The 24,543-nt window shown below is 37.8% G+C and overlaps 2 protein-coding genes across 3 annotated transcripts in view; one reads left to right on the forward strand and one right to left on the reverse strand.

The window, feature by feature from the left end:
- GAREM1 (GRB2 associated regulator of MAPK1 subtype 1) overlaps positions 1–24,543 on the reverse strand; it is a 194,584-nt gene that overhangs the window by 18,046 nt on the left and 151,995 nt on the right. For both annotated transcript variants that reach the window (XM_017507133.2, XM_017507132.2), the window contains exons 3-4: positions 23,353–23,483; positions 733–1,905 (exon numbers count right to left, since the gene is read on the reverse strand). In XM_017507133.2, the coding sequence (XP_017362622.1) occupies positions 733–1,905; positions 23,353–23,483 (1,304 nt within the window). The remainder of the gene's footprint in view (positions 1–732; positions 1,906–23,352; positions 23,484–24,543) is intronic.
- On the forward strand, positions 7,849–8,580 carry LOC108288240 (U1 small nuclear ribonucleoprotein C-like). The gene has a single exon (XM_037730928.1). The coding sequence runs from the start codon at positions 7,873–7,875 to the stop codon at positions 8,350–8,352; it is 480 nt and encodes a 159-aa protein (XP_037586856.1). The 5' UTR covers positions 7,849–7,872; the 3' UTR covers positions 8,353–8,580.

Here is a 24,543-nt window from a genome sequence, read left to right on the forward strand (position 1 = left end):
CCTGGCACCTGGTTCTGGGGTGTGTGTGTGTGTGTGTGTGTGTACATTAGCACATCCACTATGCTTTGATCTCAATGTAACTTCAGGGATATAGAAGAGAGTTATAAATGAGGCTGATGCCTCTTGATTTTCCTCTACTTCCCCTCTTACCACCAAATAAATTTACTACTCCTTCAGTCTTCTTCATGAATGGATATTAGCGTCATTTACTAATATCCCCAGAATGGGTATTAGTAAATGACGCTAATATCCATTCTGCTGCTCAGGCTAAAAATCTAGGAGTTTTCTTTGATTTCTCTCATTCCTTCATGCCCGACATCCGATTCACAAGTAATATTGTTGAGTTTGCCTGTGAAACACAGTCTGAAGCAGCCATCTCTCTCTGCCAGACACTACGAGCTGCCATGGTTTAAGGCCTCACCACCTCACATCTACGTTACTGCAGTCACCTCTTCCCAGCCTCCCACCTTCCACTGTCTCCTCCCTATAATCCATTCTCCAGGCAGCAGCAAAAGTCTTGTTTAAAACTCTCATCAGACATAGAGTAAAACTCTAACTCCTAACTGGTCAAAAATAATCAAGCTAACACATATATCTCACTCCAAACTAAACAAATTTGCTCACTCTGATAATCTTAGGTTGGGGTTTTTTCCTTTAAGAAAATAAATTAGTGGATGACTGAGCAGAGAGACAGAAAAACTGACACCACACTCAAAAACAGAAATGACTTACGGCTTCAGATTTGGGAGGCACTGGAGGTGGAGGTAGGGCAGTATCTGAAGACTTCATTGCTGCTCCCAGAGTCCCAGGGATGGGAAGAGGTGAAGTTGCACATTTGGATCGGACAGAACCTCTAAACTGATCACATCTGCTCTTCTCGCTCAGGGAGCGAGTGAGAGGCTGATGGCTGGGCTTGCCTTCCTCCAGCCACAGCTCTTCGTAGGGAAGTTCTGACTTTCCTGGGACACCTGCTGATTCTTCACTAGCTTCCGGAAAAAGGTAGTCGCTCCCACTATCACCAGAGTCCTGATACGGCAGGATGTCATGAGCAAAGGGGGCCCAATCTCCTCCCAGGTCCCTGCAACCATGAAGGTTCACCTCGCTGTTGCCATGGAGATTGTTACCATACACACAGACCGAGAGTCGGTGGAAGGACTGTGTGAGCTCATCGCGGGCGTAGCTGAGGGAATTGGGCACGTGGTTGTGGCCAGAGCACCGGCCCTTCTTGGGGCTCTTGCAGTCCTCATTCCAGTCGGTTTTCACATCACGGACAGCCCGTGAATACTCATCGATGTCGAACTGTTCTTGGCAGATACCTAGCCAGTGATGGACCAGGGTTTCGGGCCATCCCTCTCCCTTCACCAGGTGTTCTGGGAGGCTGAACTTGGGGAGAGTCAAGTGCAAAGGAAAGTGCATGGGGAGGATCTTGTTGTTCCGCAGCACACAGCAAACCACCACCGTCTTGGTCTGGATGTTCACAAACTTGTAGCGGTGCCCTTCACGGATGAAGTGGAGGTCGTACGGGTTTCTCGGCGGGGGGCTTGGCACAGTCACATTCACAGGAAGCCTGGTCTTTTCCACAATGTTGCGAATGGTGTGTTCGCCCTCTTGCATCTGAAGTTCCAGGGGACTCCGGGTGCTAAATCTGCCCTTGCACTGGAATGGAAGGCTAATGCTTTCATTGGTCCTGTGATTCATGCAAATGAGGCACGGCATTTTGCCTTTTCCCAGCTTGCTGATGGAATTGAGCTTCCCAATCTTTTTGAAGATTGTATTGAGTCGTGACTTTTCCTTGAATGTCTTTGCATAAAGGATTTCTGCTTGCCCCATTAGAGTGAGTTCATCCCCAGTACACAGGGTGATGTTGTAAACTTCAGTGTCTTCATTGCATTCACCTGAAGCAACCTACAATATAATAAGTCATATTTTAGGTTCATTTCCTTTGATCTATTCACGCAAAGAAGAACTTCCTATTAAGACACACACAAGCCAGGCACGGTGTCTCGCACCTGTAATCCCAGCACTTTGGGAGGCTGAGGTGGGCAGAACACCTGAGGTCAGGAGTTTGAGACTAGCCTGGCCAACATGGTGAAACTCCATCTCTACTAAAAATAGAAAAATTAGCTGAATGTGGTGGCGGGCACCTGTAATCCCAGCTACTCAGGAAGCAGAGGCAGAAGAATCGCTTGAACCGCAAGGCAGAGGTTGCAGTGAGCTAAGATTACGCCATTGTACTTCAGCCTGGGTGACAAGAGTGAGACTCCCATCTCAAAAAAAAAAAAAAAAAAAAAAAAAAAAAAAAAAAAAAAAAAAAAAAAAAAAAAAAAAAAAAAACAAAAAAAAAAAAAAAAAAAAAAAAAAAAAAAAAAAAAAAGACACAAATACACACACAGAGGAAAATGCTATGCTTTTCTTTAATACTAAATTTAGGCACTTCATTTATTATGTGGTTAACAATAACTACTTTTTGTTCAAGATGATTATTAGTTTAGAATTTTATAAACCTCTCTTTTCTCTCTATATATGCAGAGTAGTCTATCATATGGATATTAACAGGGGTATTGTCATTTTTTCTTTTTTGGTTATAAATAATGTTTTCATGAACACAATGTAGAAAATTCCTTGTTTATTTAAATTTTTAAAATTTGAAATTGAAACAAAGAACTTAAAAATGTGGTATTTCTCCATTTTAAAAAATTATACACCCATTATTTATGTTAATTGGAAGAAATATTAGAAAACAGAAATATAGAAATGAAAAACTTTTATCTGTAAAATTTAATATAAATAGAAAAAGGAAATGGACTTGATCTATCTATCTCAGAGATACATATAGATACAGATATACACAATTCTGTTACCTGAGTTTCTAACTATAATCTATCCATTTCACTGGGGATACTTCATCAATAGTAATACTAACCTAATGTATTCCATTTTGTATGAATGTGCATTAATTTATTTGACTAGTTCCTTCCTGTTAGATAAAAATATAGATGGGCTTTCCCATTGTATAGCAATTATAAATAGCACTGCAAAGAGCTTTTTACAGCTCAATTATTCCCTTAGGATAAAGTACCAGAAAAACTGCAGGGACAAAAACTATTCATGTATTTTTGTTTTGTTTTTTAAGACAGGATCTTGGTCTGCTGCCCATGCTGGAGTACAGTGGCTTGATGACAGCTCACTGCAGCCTTGACCTCCCAGGCTTAAGGAAGCCTCCCACAGCCTCCCAAGTAGCTGAGACTACAGGTGTGAGCCACCACACCTGACTAATATGCATATATTTGAAAGGTCTAATATGCACTGCCCATTGTGCTTTCCTCAACATTATACTTATTTACACTTTTACCACTTTATGAAATTATGTCTCCCTATACTCACACTAAAGTTTATTTCATGTTTACCAGTATGAGAGGTAAAGCATGCATACTGAATTTATTCTTTTATTAATTTTAAATATATTTATTGGTATATTCATTTTTCCGTATTTATCTGATTATTTAGATCTCTTACTGATTGCTTTTTATGTAATGAAAATGTAATGTCATTTATACTATGTATTTTTCCATTTGTTGTTTGAATTACAATTTTATAGCTTAACTATTAAAGTTGTTTCTTAAAAAAGTAGTCAATATTTTCAAAATTTTGCTTTGTGATTTCATTCTTGCGTGCTATGCTTCTAGCTGAGATAATATAGATTCATGATTCTGAACCAGGAGTGACTGTATCTTCTAGAGGATATTCTCGAAATGTTTGGAGACAGTTTTGATTGCCATGACTGGGGAAGCTGCTGCTTGCATCTAGTGGGTAGTGGCCAGGGAAGCTGCTCAATATGCTATAATGCCCAGGACAACTCCCCACAGCAAAGAATTAGCCGGTGCAAAAATTTCAGTGGTGCTGAGGTTACGAAACGCTGGTATACTTTCCAGTGTTTTCTTTTAGTACTTTGCTATGAGTACTATTTATAGCTCTATTTATTTTTTTCTGAATCCTAACCACTAGCGCAACACAGAATGTAACTCTATTTACTCTGGTGGATTATTTAAGGTGGTATTTATTTATTTATGTAAGTTAACTGAGTATCGAGTACACTTCCTAAATAGCCATCCCTTTCATAACTGATTTGATATAAAAGTATATAATTATGATATAATTATGATATAAAAGTATATAATCATACAATAAAAGTTACACTTTTATTGTATAAGATTATATACTTTTATATCATAAATTATTAAAAATATATAAATTTTTATATACTGAGTTCATAAAATACATACATTCAAATATGTACCTATATGTCCATCTATTTTGAGGCCATTTGTCTTAGCTACCTTTCTGTCTATTTTCTCACTGTAACTATGTTGTTTTTAATTTCTGTGTCTTTACCTTATATTTTCAGATCTCATATCAAAAGCCCTGATTTGTGTTTACTTTGACTCAAAAAGTATGTGGATGGCAGAGAAATAAAGTCAAAAGTCTGATGACAGACTGAAAATATTTATAAAACATATCACAGATAAGGAGCTAGTATCTCTAACATACAAGCAGCTTTTTAAAAGTAAGGACCCAAGACCATCCTGGCTAACATGGTGAAACTCCGTTTCTACTAAAAGTAAAAAAAAAAAAAATTAGTTGGGCGTGGTGTCATGCACCTGTAGTCTCAGCTACTCGGGAGGCTGAGGCAGAAGAATCGCTTGAACCCAGAAGGTAGAGGTTGCAATGAGCTGAGATTGCAACCCTGCACTCCAGCCTGGCAACAGAGTGAGACTCCGTCTCAAAAAGAAAAAAAAAAGGACTAAAAATGTTGGAGAAAAACAGGCAAAATATATGAAAAATCAATTAACTAATAAGATGCACAATGGTTTTTAAACCTATGAAAAGATGTTCAACTTCTCTCCTCATAAGAGAAATGTCAATTAAAATTACACTAAGATACCATTTCTCACCTAACACATTGATTAAAAATTCAGAAGCTTGACATCACACTCAGTTGGTAAGGCTATGGGGTAAAAGGCATCCTTGTCCATAGCTGGTGAGAATACAGCATAATATAACCCCTGTGGTGGGGAAATTGGCAGCATCAAGCCAAATGACATGCATTTATTCCTCCACCCAGCAATCCTACATCTAGGAATTTACCCTGAATACATTCCTCCAACAATACAAAAGTACACACGTATAAGGTTATTCAGTGCAGCATTATTTGTCTTTGCAAAATATTGGAACTCATCTAAATGCTCAAATATAGGAGGCTGACAGAATAAATTATGGGACACACACTTCCTGGTACTATACAAAAAAGAATGAGAATAATGAGTCCAAGGAATGGATATGAAATGACTTTCAAGGATATATTGTTAAATAAAAAAAAGCAAAGTGCAAAAAAAGTTTATACAGTATACTTTTTTTTTTGTTTAAGAAGAAAGAAAAAAAATAGTGCATATGTTTTCTGTTTATTTTTGTTACCAAAAATAAAAAACAAAAAGAAACACAAGAAAAACCAGAAAACAATGAAACTGGTTACTTACTGTAGCTAGAGACAAGGGAGGAAACGACACCTTTCTAAGTATACCTTGCCACAGAGTTTTGATTTCAAGGATGTATGCTAATGTGCCACACATTTTAAAAATTAGGTTGACAAGAATTTTTTAAGATTTTAAAAAAATGATACTTTAAGTTCGGGGATACATGTGCAGAACATGGATGTTTGTTACATAGGTATACATGTGCCATGGTGGTTTGTGGCATCCACCAACCTGTCATCTACATTAGGTATTTCTCCTAATGCTAACCCTCCCCTAGTCCCCCACCCAACAGGCCCCACTGTGTGATGTTCCCCTCTCTGTGTCCACGTGTTCTCATTATTCAACTCCCACTTACCAGTAAGAACAATGCGGTGTTTGGTTTTCTGTTCCTATGTTAGTTTGCTGAGAATGATGGTTTCCAGTTTCAACCATGTCCCTGCAAAGGACATGAACTCATCCTTTCTAATGGTTGCATACTATTCCATGGTGTATATGTGCCACATTTTCTTTATCCAGTCTATCGTTGATGGGCATTTTGGGTTGGTTCTAAGTCTTTGCTATTGTAAAGAATAGCAAAGACATACGTGTGCATGTGTCTTTACAATAGAATGATTTATAATTCTTTGGGTATATACCCAGTATTGGGATTGCTGGGTAAAATATTATTTCTGGTTCTAGATCCTTGAGGAATTGCCACTGTGTTCCACAATGGTTGAACTAATTTATACTCCCACCAACAGTGTAAAAGCGTTCCTATTCCTCCACATCCTCTCCAGCATCTGTTGTTTCCTGACTTTTTAATGATCGCCATTCTAACTGGCGTGAGATGGTATCTCATTGTGGTTTTGATTTACATTTCTGTAATGATCGGTGATCATGAGCTTTTTTTTCATGTTTTTTGGCCACATAAATGTCTTCTTTTGAAACGTATCTGTTCATATCCTCTGCCTACTTTCTGATGGTTTTTTTTCTTGTAAATTTATTTAAGTTCTTTTAAAACTGAATGCAACTGGAAATAAATACAAAATCCAACTGTATTTCAAATCAATAAAATAACCACTCTGGGGAAAGAGAAATAATCCAAGTAGTTTTGGAATGCTGTCTGATGCAGCTTGGCTGTGACCCCAACCAAATCTCACCTTGAATTGTAATAATCCCCATGTGTCAAGGGAGGGGACAGGTGAAGATAAGTGAATCATGGAGGTGGTTTTCCCCATGCTGTTCTCGTGATAGTAAGTGAGTTATCATGAGATACGGTTTTATAAGAGGCTTCCCACAACACTGGGTACTCATTCTCTCTCCTGATGCCCTGTGAAGAGGTGCCTTTCTCCATGATTTAAAGTTTCTGGAGGCCTCCCCAGCCATGCACAACTGTCAGTCAATTGAACTGTTTCCTTTATAAATTACCCAGTCTCGAGCAGTTCTTTATAGCAGTGTAAGAACGGATAATACCCTATCTTTGACCACATAATGACAGTAGGAAAAAAAAAAGACCAATACATATTGTGATCCTTTTGGTAGATTTGTTTTTCATAGGGATATGGGTAGAGCAACTCTGAGTCAAATTTATGTGCATTATAAGATTGAATGAATGGGTAAATATATTGATGTCTTGGGAGTTACAAAGTTTTCATTTTAGAAAGAGACAGAAACATGGAATGAAGAGCAGGAAAGGCAAGACAGAATTTCTTGGGGTTTGGATTGGAATTAGAGGGATCCATATTAACTCACACTTTTCAGCAATGACACACACACACACACACACACCCACCCCTCTTTGCTTTTTCCTTTCCAAGCAACCAGAAACTGCCCAAACAATTTGCCACTAAAAGGAACCAGGGCTCCCTAGAGAAATGACAGACTCCTGGGGTAGGGCAGAAATGGTACAAGTTGCACTTGGAACATTTTGTTGTGCCAGAAAGTAAGGTGCTCAAAAGATTAAGATGATGGGAGCATGCCAAAAAGACACAGGAACCAGCCTGAATGAGCTCCTACTGCTAAAATCTGGGACAATTTGAGCATCACAATAAATGAAGACCACAATGAATTATAAGCTACTGAATAAAACAGGAACACCTAAGTCCATGCTGATAACAAAAAGATGAACAATGTTGAAAAACAATGCATGGGGGAAAGTTGACAAATATAGAAGACGGTAAAATCCTAATTTTGCAATGTATTATTTCCTTAATGATTTATTACTATTATACTTTATACTATTATAACTTCATTGTTATAGGAAAGATCATTTTATATAAGAATTATCAATAGATGCTGAATTTATAGAAGTTTGATTAAAAGGCCACATGTGAACGGAGTGGCCAATGGCTTGCGGAGCAACATGCCCAAGTTTTATTGTGACTATTGCAATACATACCTTACCCAAGATTCTCCATCTGTGAGAAAGACACACTGCAGTGGTAGGAAACACATAGAGAATGTGAAAGACTACTATCAGAAATGGATGGAAGAGCAGGCTCAGAGCCTGATAGACAAAACAACGGCTACATTTCAACAAGGGAAGACACCTCCTACTCCATTCTCTGCTCCTCCTCCTGCAAGGGCGATGATACCACCTCCCCCAAGTCTTCCAGGTCCTCCTCACCCTGGTATGATGCCAGCACCCCATATGGGAGGTCCCCCCATGATGCCAATGATGGGCTCTCCTCCTTCTGGGATGATGCCAGTGGGACCTGCTCCTGGAATGAGGCCATCCATGGGAGGCCATATGCCAAGGATGCCTGGGCCCCCAAAGATGAGACCTCCTGCCCATCCCATGATGGTGCCCACTCGGCCTGGAATGACTCGACCAGACAGATAAGGATAGAGGGGAGGCCTCATTCTATCAGTTTTATATTACCTGTTCTGCTTCATCAGGAGATCATGCTGCTGTGATGCTGGGTTTTCTAAACAGCATAAGGAAGACTTGCTCCCCTGTCTGATCAAAGAGAATAGTTTTGGAGGGGAGAGGTGGGGCAAAAAAGATGCAGTTTTCATTTGTATTGGGAAATGTGAAAATAAAATTGTCAACTCTTTAAAAAAAAAAAAAAAAAAAAAAATTGTCAACTCTTTAAAAAAAAAAAAAAAAGAAAAACGAAGGCCACATGCATGGTCTTAGTGTCTTTCTCCAGAATGATTATTCATTGCAAGGGGAAAAAAATAACTCTATAGTGGAGAATATACCTTGGACAATACCTTGACCAGGTTAGCAAATTTAATATCACCAAAGAGAGGCATACTGACATCCCCTACTTCTGAATGTGATTTCCTGAGACATTCATGATCTGGCTTATGTACCATTCCAGCCAAAACTATTACTGAAATCTCATCATTAGGAAATATCAGAGAAACCCAAACAAAAATATTCTATAAAATACCTGGTATGTATTCTTATAGCTCTTGATCAACTAATTCAGCATCTCGAGCAATTGCATCTAATCTTTCCAGAGGACCACCAAATTTCTTATAGCTGTGGTGTGTATTCTTAACAAAATTTCAATGCCAGAAAAGACAAAGAAGGGCTAAATAATTGTTCCAGATTAAAATAAAATAAAGTGAAAAGTAAATGCAATAAAGCACACTTTTGGAATATCTGGCCAATTTGGAATCAGGACTATAAATAAAAGTATCATTATCACTGCTACTGTTCCTGAATATACTGCATTTACATAAGAAAATACCTTTATTCTTAGGAAATATACACTGATGTATTAAGGGGGGTAAGGGGCATAATGCATTCAGTTCACCCTCACATGATTCAGAAAAAGGTAAGTTCTATTATGCATATGTGTATATGTGAGTGGAGTCGGGGGGAAACAAATTTGCGAAAATGGCAAATGTCGGTGAATCTGGCTAAAGTGTTAGGGAGTCCTTATTATTATTCTTGCAACAATTCTTTAGAACTGAAATAATTTAAAAATAAAAGGTTGAAGAATCTGCCTTACTTTTTCAGATAAACTTTAGAATCATTTTGTCTATGGTTTGTAATGATAATTATTGTAGTACATTAAATACACATGGTGTTTTGGCAAGAAATGACATCATTGTAATAGCATTTCCAAAGAGGCACATGATAATTCTCATCATTTATTCAGACCTATTATTTCCCTTGTTAGTATTTAATTCTGCCTTCATTATCAATTCCTGGACACTGCTGTTGAGTCACAGTTGCTGGATTTGTTTTATTACTATTCTGCATGTCCAGTGTCTTACTCTAACAGTTTTTTTCAGTTAATTCTCTTGAGATTAGTAGGTGATTATATCTTACCCAAATGATGAAAAATTTATCTTTATCCTTTCAGTTTTCATCCCTTCTCTCTCATAACAGTGGTGGTGATGACAGTGAGCACTTTAATGTTTTAAGATTTTAATAAGACTATTGTCAGTGTTTTAATATAAAAATATGAGAAATTCGTTTGAGATATTCTTTATCATGTAAATAATGTCTTCCCAATTCTAGTTTTCTAAAACTTTCTACAAATAAAATTTTTAAAAATTTTAATCAAATGTTGATTCTGTATCCAATAAGGTGATCATTTGTTTATTTTTGCTGTTGTTTCGTTTTTGAGATGGAGTATCGCTCTGTCACCTAGGCTGGAGTGCAGTGGCATGATCTCAGCTCACTGCAACCTCTACTTCCTGAGTTCAAGAGATTCTACTGCCTCAGCCTCCTGAGTAGCTGGGATTACAGGCATGAGCCACTACTCCTGGCCCATATGTTTATTTTTAACTTCTCTAATATACTGATTATATATAATAGATTCCCAAATATTAAAATAATTCTACATGCTTGAAATAATCTCTACATGATCATAGTACACTTAAGACAATATTGTATAATTCTCTGATAGTACCTGATCTTTGTGTAGGTATCTTTGTCACAGATGAGACTGGTCTACAGTTTTGTTATGTTATGTTTATCAGGTTTCGGTATCAGGCTTATATTAAGCCTAAGCTTGAATTTTTTCTCTCATGTTAATAAAAATGTCTAGGTAAAGCAATTGACAATATTCATACTACACACTGAGTAGTGATCATCAACATGTGTTTAGAAAACTAGGAAGAGTAACCTTTGTAAATAATTTCTTACCTTCTATTCTAGGTCATCTCTGTATAATTTTAATCTTTGGAACAAGTAATTTGTTAATCAACATTAGAACTATAAAAAACAAACAGCTTTGCTGTTTCCATAGTGAAGTGAATTTCTCCATAGGAGACATCATAAATACAGAAATGACAGCACAGTATGGTTTTAACGGGAATATATGCTGCTAAGGCTTAAAGTCCATTTTGGATGACTCAGATGAGTATTGCTATTATTTTTTTTAACAAGATCTCAACCTAAGTGTGTTTACTTTTAGTACTTCAGTATTAATCCGGTCCTAACACAGATGCTAGGCATCTAAATTAAAGCCTAGGAATTTAAATAAATTTTGTTTTGTTGAGATGAAGTCTCACTCTGTCACCTGAGCTGGAGTGCAGTGGCGTGGTCTCAGCTCACTGCAACCTCTGCCTCCTGGGTTCAAGCAATTCTCCTGCCCTAGCCTCCCGAGCAGCTGGGACTATAGGCATGTGCCACCACGCTCAGCTAAGTTTTGTATTTTTCGTAGAGACGGGGTTTCACCATATTGGCTAGGCTGGTTTCAAACTCCTGACCTCATGATCCAGCTACCTTGGCCCCTAAAGTGCTGAGATTACAGGCTTGAGCCACTGTGCCTGGCCAGATTTTTATTTGGAATGATTTCAGATTTGCAGAAAACTTACAAAGGTAGCACAGAAAGTTCCTGTATACTCTTTACCTAGCTTCTGTTAACATCTTACGTGACCATGGCATGTTTATCAAAACTAAGAAATTCACTTTGGTACAATACTGTTACATAAAGTACAAGTTTTATTTGGATTTCAACAGTTTTTTCCCATGAGTATCATTTTTCTATCCCAGGATCAAGCCAGGATGCCACATTGCCTCTAGTCCTCTAATCTGTGAGTTTCTTTGCCTTGTTTTTAAGGCTTTGACAATTCTGAAGAATACAGTTTAGTGTTTTTATTTGTTTAGAGCTAATACATCATTTATAAATGATAGTATTTATCGATGGGGCTTGCTTTCTTTCCCCATAGAACCTGTAATTTTAAGTTTGTATTTATTTATTTATGTTTTTGGCGCTTTTTAAGAGACTGTGTCTTGCTATGTTGCTCAAGCTGGACTTGAACTTCTGGGCTCAAGTGATCCTCCTGCCTCAGCCTCCCAAGTGGCTGGGATGAGAGGAATAGGATGCTCTGCCTGGATCCTGGTTTCAGTTATTTTATTCTCTTGACTTAGGTCACCAAGAATCATCTAATATCAATTCTAACTTTTGGTTTATCCCTAAGGCTTTTAATTTCAACCAGCATCTAATAGAACTTAAAAAAATATAGATCAAAGGTCAGTAAACTACTACCCATGGTCCAAACCTGGCCCACCAGTTGGTTCTGTAAATAAAGTTTTATTGGGACACTGCCACACTCATTCATTTAAACATAGTCTATGGCTGTTTTCACTCAATGATGGCAGTGCTGAATAGCTGCAACAGTGACTACATGTCTTGCAAACTCTAAAATACGTACTCTCTGTTTCTTTACAGTAAAGGTTTGCTGATACTGGGTATAGATGGATGAAAATAATTATGGCCTTTGGAAATTGACAAGTACAATACTATTAGCTAAACTACAAGCTGAGTTTGAATCTTGCCTTTACAGTGCAGTGGCCTCAGACAAAATGTTTTTAGTTTTTTGAGTCTTAGGTTCCTCACCTATAAAATGGAACACCACCGTCTATTTTGCAGGAATGTATGTAAACAAATGTCCACTGTGCTTGGTATATGGTCGTCTCTCAATAAGTGGAGGCCATCATTACTATTACTTTTATTAACAAAACATTTTACTTCTTTTAATTCTGTTTCACATTGCCTTTCACAACTCTATTTTCACATGGATTTCTAAGTTTTTATCTACTATTGTGTTCAAGTCCAAACTATTAGTTCTAAGCATTATCCTTCTCTCTGTACTGAATATTGTTCAAGTTTTTATTGACTATGTTATCCCAGAATAAAACTTAATGCCAGAATAGAGCTGAAATATCATTACAGTTATATCCCAAAGGATGTGAACATATGGAAATAATTCAAAATACACTATTTTAGAATAGTCTAGTCTCCAAAACTCTCAGCTGCACTGCTATACTTCGTTTTTATTAGAACTTTGTGAAAAACTTGGCGAGTCATCCATTTGAACAAAGATGGAGACAGGGATAAAGATGGAGACAGGAATAAAGATGAAGACAGGGAACAAAAAATATGCTTCTATCCCTTTAAATCAATGTTTACTATATTTTTCCTAATTTATCTTTATAAACATACACCTTCCAGAACTAAGAAATGATAAGTCTAGTGAAGTAACTGTAAACAAATGAACTGAAAGAGAATGTTCATTCGTTTTTGAGACTCAAATCAGACAGTACACATACAGATTAAACAGATCAAAGTTATCCTCACTAAATGTCACTATCTGGGCACATTTAACAGTTTTGTCTACATTTTCGTGTATGTGTGTACTTCTTAAGTAACTTACTCCTACTGTCATACATAAAAATGCATAACATATGTGAGCACAATCTGTAATCCCATGCTTCCAACTCTGAAGTCATTATTAATGCTAGCAATGAGCCCGAATAAATTATGAAACTAACGTACTGACCGATTTTGTGGTCACTGTCAGTGACAGATGAAAAATCTCATAAATAAATGCTCTTTCTTTAGCAGTTGAGCCAAACAGTCTTCTTAGGTTTCTACAGATGTAATTTATTTGCATAATTTCTTTCCTTTTTTTTAATAGCAAAAGAAACAATGCATTCTGTCTAAGTGCTTCCGTATGTGTGTCTGGTTAACATTTCCAGTTTTGATGTTTCCTGAGAGGAAGTAATTCAAAGTGTGTTATCTAAACAACTCTAATAGATCTAATCCAGGAAACTATCAGGGTTTTACTTTTTACTGCTCCTAATACCACTCAGAATTAATACCCCATGGTCAAGAAATATTTTAAAACGCTGAAGTAAAATTTTAAGCACATGCACACACATACTCCTTTCTCTCTCTCTCTTTCTCTCTGTCTCTCTCTGAAGGTTCTGGCAATAGGAAATCTGTTCTCTAACAACAATTGTTCTAATAACAATTGTTCAAACATGTAAGAGGTTAAAATTCCAACTCGTGTTAAAACCAGGAATGATCTAATTGATATATAGGTTATACAGACAATATTTGATTGGTATTACGGTATGTCTTCCCAAATTAAATTTTCATAACTCTTTCTTTTGGGAAAATGACAGCAAATGAAAGAAAAATTGCATTAAGGTTAAGATAAGTGTTAATCCTGAATGGTGCAGATATTATTTGACACAAAATAGGGCAAGAATGACAAGCACAATGGCAATGATTTCATTTGTGATGCCACAGCAGAGGGCTTGCTAACTGGTAATTTTTCAGAGGGCCCAAAACCTCAGATGACAAAAAAAGCACTGAGCTGTCTTCAAACATTGAAATAATTAACCTCACAATTGTATCCAATTTACCATTCTGAATGGATCTTGAAAATAAATGACATCTGACTCACCCTAAGGGAAACATGTAATTTTGAAAAACTGGAAAATAAAAAGTGGCTATATCTAAATACATTCAATTTTCATTTAAAAAATTCCTTTTTACATCTGACAAAATTCAGGTTGCATAGCAATCAATAATTTCTGACCTCTCTGGAATATAGTCAAGAACAAGGCAGTGAGCTAACCAAAAAGATGGGATGTTGATGTTAGGGCTTATGGTGAAAGCTGTAAGGTCCTTAGTGTACTGATTCCTACAACTCCATTACCTATGATTGCCAATTTACAGCCTTAGCAAAACAGAAGTGAAAATTAAACTAAAAATAGGGACTGTTAGGAAAGGTATTCTGAAAGACACAAGAAGCAACAACAAAAGGTTTTTAAACAAACAAAAAAAAAATGGAAAAAAAATGTATGAGACCATAAAATATCAAATTGTCAGGGCTAAGGTCTCTCCATATAAAGGCAAAAGTCATATTCATTTCAAGCGGAGCTAAGTGCTTTAATCAATTATAAAACAGAAGACAATGGTAAGTTTAAATTTTATTCAAGTACTCTCTTTAAGATGGTAGAAAAGTGCATTATAAAATACCAAAAGGAAATTATAGTCATTTTGGACAGAATTTTGTTAAAATTCACAGCTACTCCAAAAACTGGCTAGCTGGAATTACTCATGTTCTAAAGACTACAGAGAGTAGGTAGAAAATGCTGAAGCAAATAATCCCTACTCATTTTGAAAAATCACAGGAAAAGATGGTCTCTCTGACATTGTTATAAACTCAAAACGCAAGATTCCTTTTCTGAATTCCGGAGATGGAAACTAAGCATCGTATTTTAAATGAGGAAATGGTGGGTTATGACTGAACTACTCTTCGAAAACAAAACAAAAAACCCTGAAGAATACTAAATGTTTCAGTGCTACTAGCTTGTATTATTTTACAGGAAAACGACAGGATGGCCCATGTATACTTCCTACTAATAAACTAATTTTTTGTGTTTTCAAAGACAAAACATAACCAGAAGGATGGTAAAGCATAAATAGTTATTGACAAGAGTAGAATCACAAGTGGCCAAAAATCTCTCCATTAATGTCTTTTTAAGGCCCTGTCCGTAGTTTGTTCTGTTAAAATATAACGAAAGTAAAGCGTCTGTTCATATCCTTCGCCCACTTTTGAATGGGCCTGAGAAGACACACATGAGGCCAACAAACATATGAAAAAATGCTCATATCATGTAATTTGTGGCAACATGAATGAACCTGGAGGGCATTAAGCTAAGCAAAATAAGCCAGGCACAGAAAGACAAATGCCACATGGTCTCATTTATATGTGGAAACTAAAAACATCAAACTCACAGATACAGAGAGAATGGTGGCTGCCAGAGGCTGGAGAAGGGGGAGAATGAGCAGATGTTGGCCAAAGGGTACATTTTCCAGTTAGAATGGGGGGAAAATAAGTATGAGAGGTGGTGGAAATATTAATTAGCTTGATTCAATCATTCTACATTGCCTATCTGTACCACAGCATCACTTTGTCAATATTCAAAGAAAAGGTACCACTGAAATCCTCCTCACATCACAGTGGCTCTGCTGCTAGGCACTGACACCCCAGCCCACAGCAGGTTCCAAAGCCAATAATCAGAAGCTGATATGCCAGTGACAGGGCTGTCAGCTCAGCTCCTGGCCAGACCATGGACGCAGTACGGAAGCGGTTTTGAAGAGGTCTAGGCAGGCAGAGGTGATGATTATACGCCACATGTGACTGAAACTTCACATTTCTGAGTGGGTCACTTTCTCTAGTGGAGATAATACAAACTTGTTACTTTGCCTCTGGGGAATCTATGCTGGAACAGCTGAAAGTATGGATCTCACTAGCTAGCTGGAACTCAAATAGCAACATTATAGCATCCAGATTACAGTATTTGGGTTCTCAGACCTGAGAGTAGTAATTTTAATGTAGAAAGCTTCTGGATTACATCAGTGAAGACTGGATGCCTCCGACCCAATGCCAAATCGAAGGCCACCCTTTTTTCCCTCTCTTCCCACAACTGTCACAGTAAAGACAGAACTTAAATTAAAAGCTAACTTGTTAGTCATTATTTTGAAGGCAGAAAATGCATGTGGGGGAAATTTTCTCATCTTTATTGGGCTGACTTTGAAAGGCTGGAAGACATTTAAAATAATTCAGTAGTTATTAGTGTAGTAAAGTCTCCAAAAAAGTATTTGACGTGAAGGGGTATTTTGAAACCACAACAAAGAACAGCTACTATGTACTGAGTTTTTAATAGTAAGTCACTGACTAGAAAGTATTACATAAAGAGTAAGCAGGTCAGGCATGGTGGCTTATCTCATGCCTGTAATCTGAGCGTTTTGGGAGGCTGAGGTGGGAAGATTGCTTGAGGCCAGCAGTTCAAGACCAGCCTGGGCAACGCTGTGAGATGCTTGTCTCTACAGAAAAAATTTAAAAATCAGCCAGGTGTGGTGGTGCATGCCTGTAGTCCTAGCTATTCAGAAAGCTGAAGCAGGAGGATCATTTGCACCTAGGAGTTCAAGGCTGCAATGAACTATGATAGTGTCACTGCACTCCAGCCTGGGTGACAAAATGTGTTTCTAAAAAAAAAAAAAAAAAAAAAAAAAAAAAAGTTGGGGAGAAAGAAATGAGAGAGAGATGAAAGAAAGGGAGAAAGAGGGAAGGAGCAGGGGAGGGAAAAGAGAAAAGAGGCCAGGCACAATAGCTCATGCCTGTAATCCCAGCACTCTGGGAGGCCGAGGAGGGTGGATCACTTGAGGTCAGGAGTTTGAGACCAGCCTGACCAACATGATAAAACCCCGTCTCTGCTAAAAATAAAAAAAATTAGCTGGGCATGGTGGCGTGCGCCTGTAGTCTGAGCTACTTGGAAGGCTGAGGCAGGAGAATCGTTTGGACCTGGGAGGTGGAGGTTGCAGTGGGTCGAGATCACACCATTGCACTCCAGCCTGGGTGACAAAGTGAGACTTCGTCTAAATAAAAAAGAAAAAAAGAAAGAAAAAAGAAAAAAAGGTAAGAGCAAGTGAAATAATGTTAATCTGTAGTGGGAAAATTTTTTAATGTGAAACTTAATTTTTTAGGATTTTATGTTATGAACCAGGGATTGGCAAACCTTTTCTTACAAGTTCAGATAGTAATAATTTTAGCCTCTATGGGCTATACAGTCTCTGCTGCAACTACTTAATTGTGCTGTTAGCATGAAAGCAGCCACAGAGAATACATAAACACATGGAGATGGCTTATTCCAATAAAATTTTATTTACAAAAACAGGCAGCTTGCCCACAAGCTAGTTTGCCAGGCCCCTCACTAGACACTTGCAAAGTACTTGCGTGTATTACTTTACTTAATTCTGATGGCAAATCTATGAGGTGGGTAGTATCACCTCCATTTTGTAGGTGAAGACACTGAGGGCTCAGGTCATGTGATCCACCCATGGTCAAAGTCAATACCTGGAGCAGGGTTCTGAAGTCAGCTCTGAATTCAGAACCTGAGCCACTACACAATACAACTCACTCTTTAAATCATGGTGGCTTGTTTGAAGAAAAATATATGGCTTGAAAATTGTTAGTGCGGCTGTTTTTCTTATTAAAAGGAGCGGTACAAGCCTTCAGTTGGAATGGCCAACTCAAAAAGGGGACATTTGACTTTGGAAGTAAACATGTGAAGAAAGATGGCTGATGAAAAAATTTCTAAGAGAGATAATTAAGAGAGAAAAAGCCTACTACAGTTAAAAGACACACAAACATGCAGAAAAGCAAGCAAACAAAAACAAAATTCTGACCATGAAAACTAAAAACGAGATGGATAAAGACAAAAAAGTGTGAAAGAGGTAGGTGACTGCTATTCCCAAAACATGGAATTGGCTTTGCAGGGATTAGAGGAATGTATACAAATGACCAGTGAGAGGTAACCTGCCCACATATCCTTTTATTTTCTTGACTTTCTCATCTCCCATATTCTGTTTCTACCACCTCAGCTGCTCACTCAAATGGACATACTTAGATTTGAAATAGAGTTACTCCTGTCATGACCGATCTTACTGCTTAAAGTTACATTTCAAGAGGTTTACACTTTACCACTACCTCCTATTTTGCACCTCACTTTCTAAAGCCTATCTATCACATAAGTTCAATTTTCTTTTTTTTTTTTTCCCATTTATTTATTTTATTGTATTTTAGGTTTGGGGGTACAAGTGAAGAACATGCAAAATTGTTGCATAGGAACACACATGGCAGTGTGATTTGCTGCCTTCCTCCCCATCACCTACATGTGGCATTTCTCTCCCTGCTATCCCCCCCCAGCTCCCCACCCCCCACCGTCCCTCCCCTATTTCCCCTCAACCGACCCCAGTGTGTAGTGCTCCCCTCCCTTTGTCCATGTGCTCTCATCGTTCAACACCCGCCTATGAGTGAGAACATGCGGTGTTTGATCTTCTGCTCCTCTGTCAGTTTGCTGAGAATGATGGTTTCCAGGTTCATCCATGTCCCCACAAAGGACCCAAACTCATCGTTTTTGATGGCTGCATAATATTCCATGGTGTATATGTGCCACATTTTCCCTATCCAGTCTATCGTCGATGGGCATTTGGGTTGGTTCCAGGTCCTTGCTATTGTAAACAGTGCTGCAATGAACATTCGTGTACACGTGTCCTTATAGTAGAACGATTTATAATCCTTTGGATATATACCCAGTAATGGGATTGCTGGGTCAAATGGAATTTCTATTTCTATGTCCTTGAGGAATCGCCACACTGTCTTCCACAATGGTTGAACTAATTTACACTCCCACCAACAGTGTAAAAGTGTTCCTATTTCTCCACATCCTCTCCAGCATCTGCTGTCTCCATTTTCATTGGGGCTACACTTATATTCACACTTGGTTACCCAGTAGGGATTCTTTTTTTTTTTTTTTTTGAGATGGAGTCTTGCTCTGTTACCCAGGCTGGAGTGCAGTGGCAGGATCTTGGCTCACTGTAACCTCTGCCTCTCGGGTTCAAGTAATTGTCTTGTCTCAGCCTCCCAAGTAGCTGGGATTACAGGTGCACACCACCACGCCCACCTAATTTGTATGTTTTTAGTAGAGATAAGGTTTCGCCATATTGGCCAGGCTGGTCTCGAACTCCTATCCTGCCTTGGCCTCCCAAAGTGCTAGGATTACAAGTATGAGCCATCGCACCCAGCCCTCAGTGAGGATTCCATGGCTCAGTGCGACCTGTCACTCACTCTAAGGCACACTCCATCAACCCATTTGCTGATCTCTGCTACACTCACTGGGAGAGCCTTAACTCTGATTAAGGTCAGCTCCCTTTGTCTACTCTATGCCTGCATCTAGGAAGCTGAAAATGGCTGGAAGAAAGAAAGGGTGGTGCTAAGTAATTTCACTTGAAACTTACCATGACAAAACTCTAGGACCACCCCACTGTACCGTACTGGTTAACTCACTTTCCAGTCTCTGAGCTGATTATCATTCACCTCCTATCGAGGCCGCTAATGATCTTCACATTTTACTAAATTTTATGGTTAGTTCTCAGTCCTCATCTAATTCAATTGCTAAGTAGCATTTGATACAGTTGCTCATTCCATCTTGAAACTTGGCTTCTGGGACACCATTTGCTCCTGGCCATCCTTCTACCTTACTGCTGTCCCATCCAGTCTTCCCTTCTAGATTCCCTAAATGCTGGTGCACTCCAGGGCGCAGTCCTCAGACCTCCTCTCTTTTTAAATCTTGAATCTAGATGAATGCTTCTCAACCTTGGCACTACTGATATTTTAAACTGGATAATCCTTTGTTATGGGAGCCTGTCCTGTGCATCACAGAATGTTCAGTAGCATCCCCACCCTCTACCCACCAGATAACAGTAATATCCTCCACCCCATAGTCATGACAATCAAAACTGTGCACAGACACTGCCAATGTCTCCTAGAGAACAAAGTCACTCCTGGCTGAGAACCATTGGTTTCGGTAAACTCAACTAGACCCACGGCTTCAAACATCTTCCAGAAGATGGTGAGTCCCAACCATATATTCTGAGCCTAGACTTTCTCTAAGTTTCAGACCTGTAGATCCAACTGATTCGTGATATCTCTACTTGGAGGTAGTACTGATATTCGTTTATGTACTTATTGTCTACTTTCCCTTCTAGACTGTAATCTCCATGCAGAGAGGGACCTACATATTCACTATTTACCCCCAGTGCCTGGAGTAGTGCTGGGCATACAGTAGGTGCTCAAAATATATTTGCTGGTTAAAGAATTAAACACTTACGTACATATGAGTTCATTTCATGCAGTTAATCAATATGGGGGCATTCAGGCAGATAGTTTTAAACACATTGAGGTATATTTTAAAAACAATTTTTAGTTCCAAATGAAAAAGAATGTTTCATTTTTAAACAAATGTATAAATAGTACTAGTAGCAGCCATTAAATTTAAAATTTTGCTTACAGTTTAGCAAGAAACCCAGAACTAGAGTTCCCATTCTTTCAATACTTTTGCTTTATTTTATATTCTTATTATGATTAACTTCAGTTTGGATTTGTAAATACATATATGAAGGTACATATGTATATTTATTTCCAACAATAATTATGTCTTTTGACTATTATAATGCCAGGTAACTAACAATTTTAACTTCAAGTGGTTTCCTCAATGGTTTATCCTTTTGGTTTAATTTATGCTGTATCTGAAGTATAGGAGAGACGGTGAACTCTTCTAAAGAGGTGTGAAATCTTTCTTTTAAAAACTGTTTCTTGGATAATAGCTACATTTATGAATGAAGAGTATTGTTTTTGGCTTTTTCCCACCTTCTCCATGAGAATAACCAAAATTATTTCTTTAACTCCTCCTCTGCATAATTGTCAGTTCTCACACAGACATGATAATCCAGTCTTTTTTTTTTTTGAGACAGAGTCTCACTCTGTTGCCCAGGCTAGAGTGCAGTGCTCACCGCAACCTCTGCCTTCTGGATTCAAGTGATTCTCCTGTCTCAGCCCCCAGAGTAGCTGGGACCACAGGTACATGCCACCATGCCCAACTAGTTTTTATATTTTTAGTAGAGACGAGGTTTCACCATGTTGGTCAGGCCGGTCTTGAACTCCTAACCTCAGGTGATCCACCTGCCTCAGCCTCCCAAAGTGCTGGGATTACAGTGAGCCACCATGCCTGGCTTAATCCAGTTTATTTTTAATTAAAGAAGGCCATGACTTCCAGCCTTTATTTTTGGTTCTGGTAGTATCCAGATGAACTTTTCCATAACTATCCTTAGTTTATTTACTTACTTGTGTGTTTATCACTAAGCACAAAACCTTTTGTGTATTTCTTTATTTAAATTTCCTGAGGTTCCTATGACAATCCTTATTTGAAAAGAATTGAATAATGTTTTAACGATTCATGCAAGCTAGAGGTGATGGCACCTTAAAACTTCGTAAGTAGCAGACTAGAAATACTAAATATTTATGTTTGCACAGCACAGAACTCAACCTAAATCCAATTAGTTTTATGGATGCTAGAAGCTCACATTTCACACACTTAACTGTGCCTTTGAACTCTTAAATGACATTCTCTGTTAAACACATTTTAATGAATACATTCAGTCATGGTATTCTATTTTAAAAAAAGAATTCTAACAAAATGTATAAATTTCAGTATTATCCTCTCAGTCATTTCTGATTTAATACAAACTCATCAAGAAAAGCTGCTAGAGGCATTTTAAAAAATAGTTTACATGAATGTGACAAAAGATGGAATGTTACATTTTAATAATGGAGAAAATCTTTAAAAGTCACTTAAAATTTACATTTGATTTCTATGTTTATTAGCAAATGTAATATTTTTCTAGAAGGGAGTTTAAAAGTGCTAACTTTCCTTTCTAAAAACACTTTCCTTTTTTCATTTAGAGACTTCTAAATATAAGTTTTAGGGAGAGATTTAAGTCATATCAAAACATGAATGGAATAGGATTTGATTAACTTCTGACCAACGAGTCTAGGTATGTTTAAAAATGAACATGTTCACACAAGTTTTCAATGTAAATAAATGCAAGTTGTCTAGCTGACCTGAACGCTCATTATTAGAGCCACTAAAAAAGTTGAAAATAAAATATTTTTGTACATAAGCATAATTTACTTAGTAAAGATTTTACAAATATAAAATCTCACTCATCTTAATAATAAAACTAAAGAGTGTAGACCAAAGCAGTTGTATTTCAGAAATGGAAGAAGAAATGACTTAGCTTAGACAATGAAATGGGCAGAACCATTTCTCCAATAAGAGGGCTGTCCTGGGCATTTTCTCCCTTTCCTGAAGAGTGTGGGTGGAGTGACTCATCCATAAAGATACTGCTGCATTCTCGGGCCAAGACACCATGCAGTCTGTTTTTCACACAGAGTAGATTAAGAAACGGGAATTTTGCCCCCCTAAATCTTGAAATGTTCTGACAACATGATTTAGAAAACTCCTTCAATATGAACACTTTCTAAAATGTTTTAGTGTAATTGTGGGTATTGCTGGAGAAAATGTAGAGGATTTGCAGGTAATAGGATGGGCCTGGTTGGTGGCTTGCTTCTCTGGTCAGTTCCTCTTCAACAGCAAGTCTAGTCAAAGGACCTTGCTCATCATCTAGAGGGGGAATGCACTGTCCCTTTAAGAAGGCAGAACAAATGGAGCACAACAAACACTATATAGCTTTTCTCTGGGCAACATCAGTCTTCCCTGTGTATGGTGAAATAGATATTCCACAAAGAGTGGAATGAATACATGCTGACTTCAAGCAATGCTTAGAAACCTATTCTTTCTCTTTATGTTTCCTCTCTTTCTTTCTTTAAGTATTTGGAATTATTTAGTTTCATCATATCCCTTTTGCTCCCAGAAGTGGAGATCTTGCTAAAGTGTTACATATTGGGAAATGATGTCCAAATTATAAAACATATCACTTATTTGAATTCAGAGATCATTTTTAAATTCTAACAAAAGATAATGCTAATAAATAAAGAAGCAGTCAGGGAGTCAGGTCAGCTACAATGCATGTGGTTTGGCTATTGCCGCTAACTGCCATTTGGAAGATGAAACTTTCCTTGGAGCCCAGATGAACACTTACTGTGTACATCCAGACTTAAAAGTTAAATTATTTTTAGTGTGAGCATAAATATTTGGTGCTTCAAGAGCTACCTTCACGTTGAATGTGATATCCTCCATGACGTACACGCGTTCAGGAAATGCCTTAGCCACCTCCTCCACACTGTTGAAATATTGCACTGGCTCCTTTATATCTCGGTCTTGTTCCAGCAGCTTGAATTGCCCTAAAACACATGATAAACAGAAGAGATCTGAGATGTTTATGCTGGACTGCTGTTACCACGGCAACTGCATCCTCTCTTTTTACTCCAGCCTTTCTTTGTCAAAGATTCCTGTTTATCATTAATTTTTTTTTTAAAGAAAGTCATTATGGCAGATTCCATTAAACTAGAAGAAAGATAGATATAATTTTAAAATCAGCTTAAAAGTGAAAACAAATGCAATCTTTTTGTTTATATTCAGTTTATTCCCAGATGTCCAAAATCAAACTGAATGAATGTTTACTTGCTGTCTGATCTCAAAGTGAAAACTCACTTTGTTATAAATAGTTGTTTTTAACAGTAAGTTAAACGGTGGAGTTACCTTGCCCATTGGTTGTAATAAGAACCACACATTTACATTCTAAAACCAGAAGCCTGGGAGAGCTAACTTTTTAAAATTAGTATTTAAATTTCTTTTGCAAATAGAACAAAACGATATAAAGGATAGCTGGCTTTCACAGAACTCATATTCCTGATTACAACAATATGCAGGTAATGTCTAGGGCTCACGAGCTGCCACTAAGCTGTCTGGTGAGCTTCCTCCCAACCACTGAGCCCGCCGGCCACTTGGCCTCCGGAGCTCCACGTGGCTCCCTTCTTTCTTTTTACTGCTATATATGAAATTCATGTGAGTAGACCATATCATGGTCTCCACAATTGACAGGATTTATGAAGAACTCTGAACATATTCCTAAAATATCAAGGCTCTATCATGTTGTCATACATTTTCAGTATCTGTGACACTGCTGTAACATTCGAGAGAAACTGTTTTCAGTTTAGAATAAAAGACCATATGCAATCATGTCAGGGATACAGTGTTTCCTAGTAGTTATTTTCTGCATCCTGGCTACAATATAATACTCTAGAATTATAAACTATCATGGGGCTGATCTCTGAGGCAGAAACAGGAAAACTTTCACTCATATTCTCAATACAGTTTTTTTTTTTTTGGCTTTAAAGTTTTTTTTTTTTTTTAAATTGTACTTTAGGTTCTGGGGTACGTGTGCAGATCAGGCCGGGTTGT

The sequence above is a fragment of the Cebus imitator genome, unplaced genomic scaffold (genome assembly GCF_001604975.1).
Source record: "Cebus imitator isolate Cc_AM_T3 unplaced genomic scaffold, Cebus_imitator-1.0 Scaffold369, whole genome shotgun sequence".
NCBI classification, from domain to species: Eukaryota; Metazoa; Chordata; class Mammalia; order Primates; family Cebidae; genus Cebus; species Cebus imitator.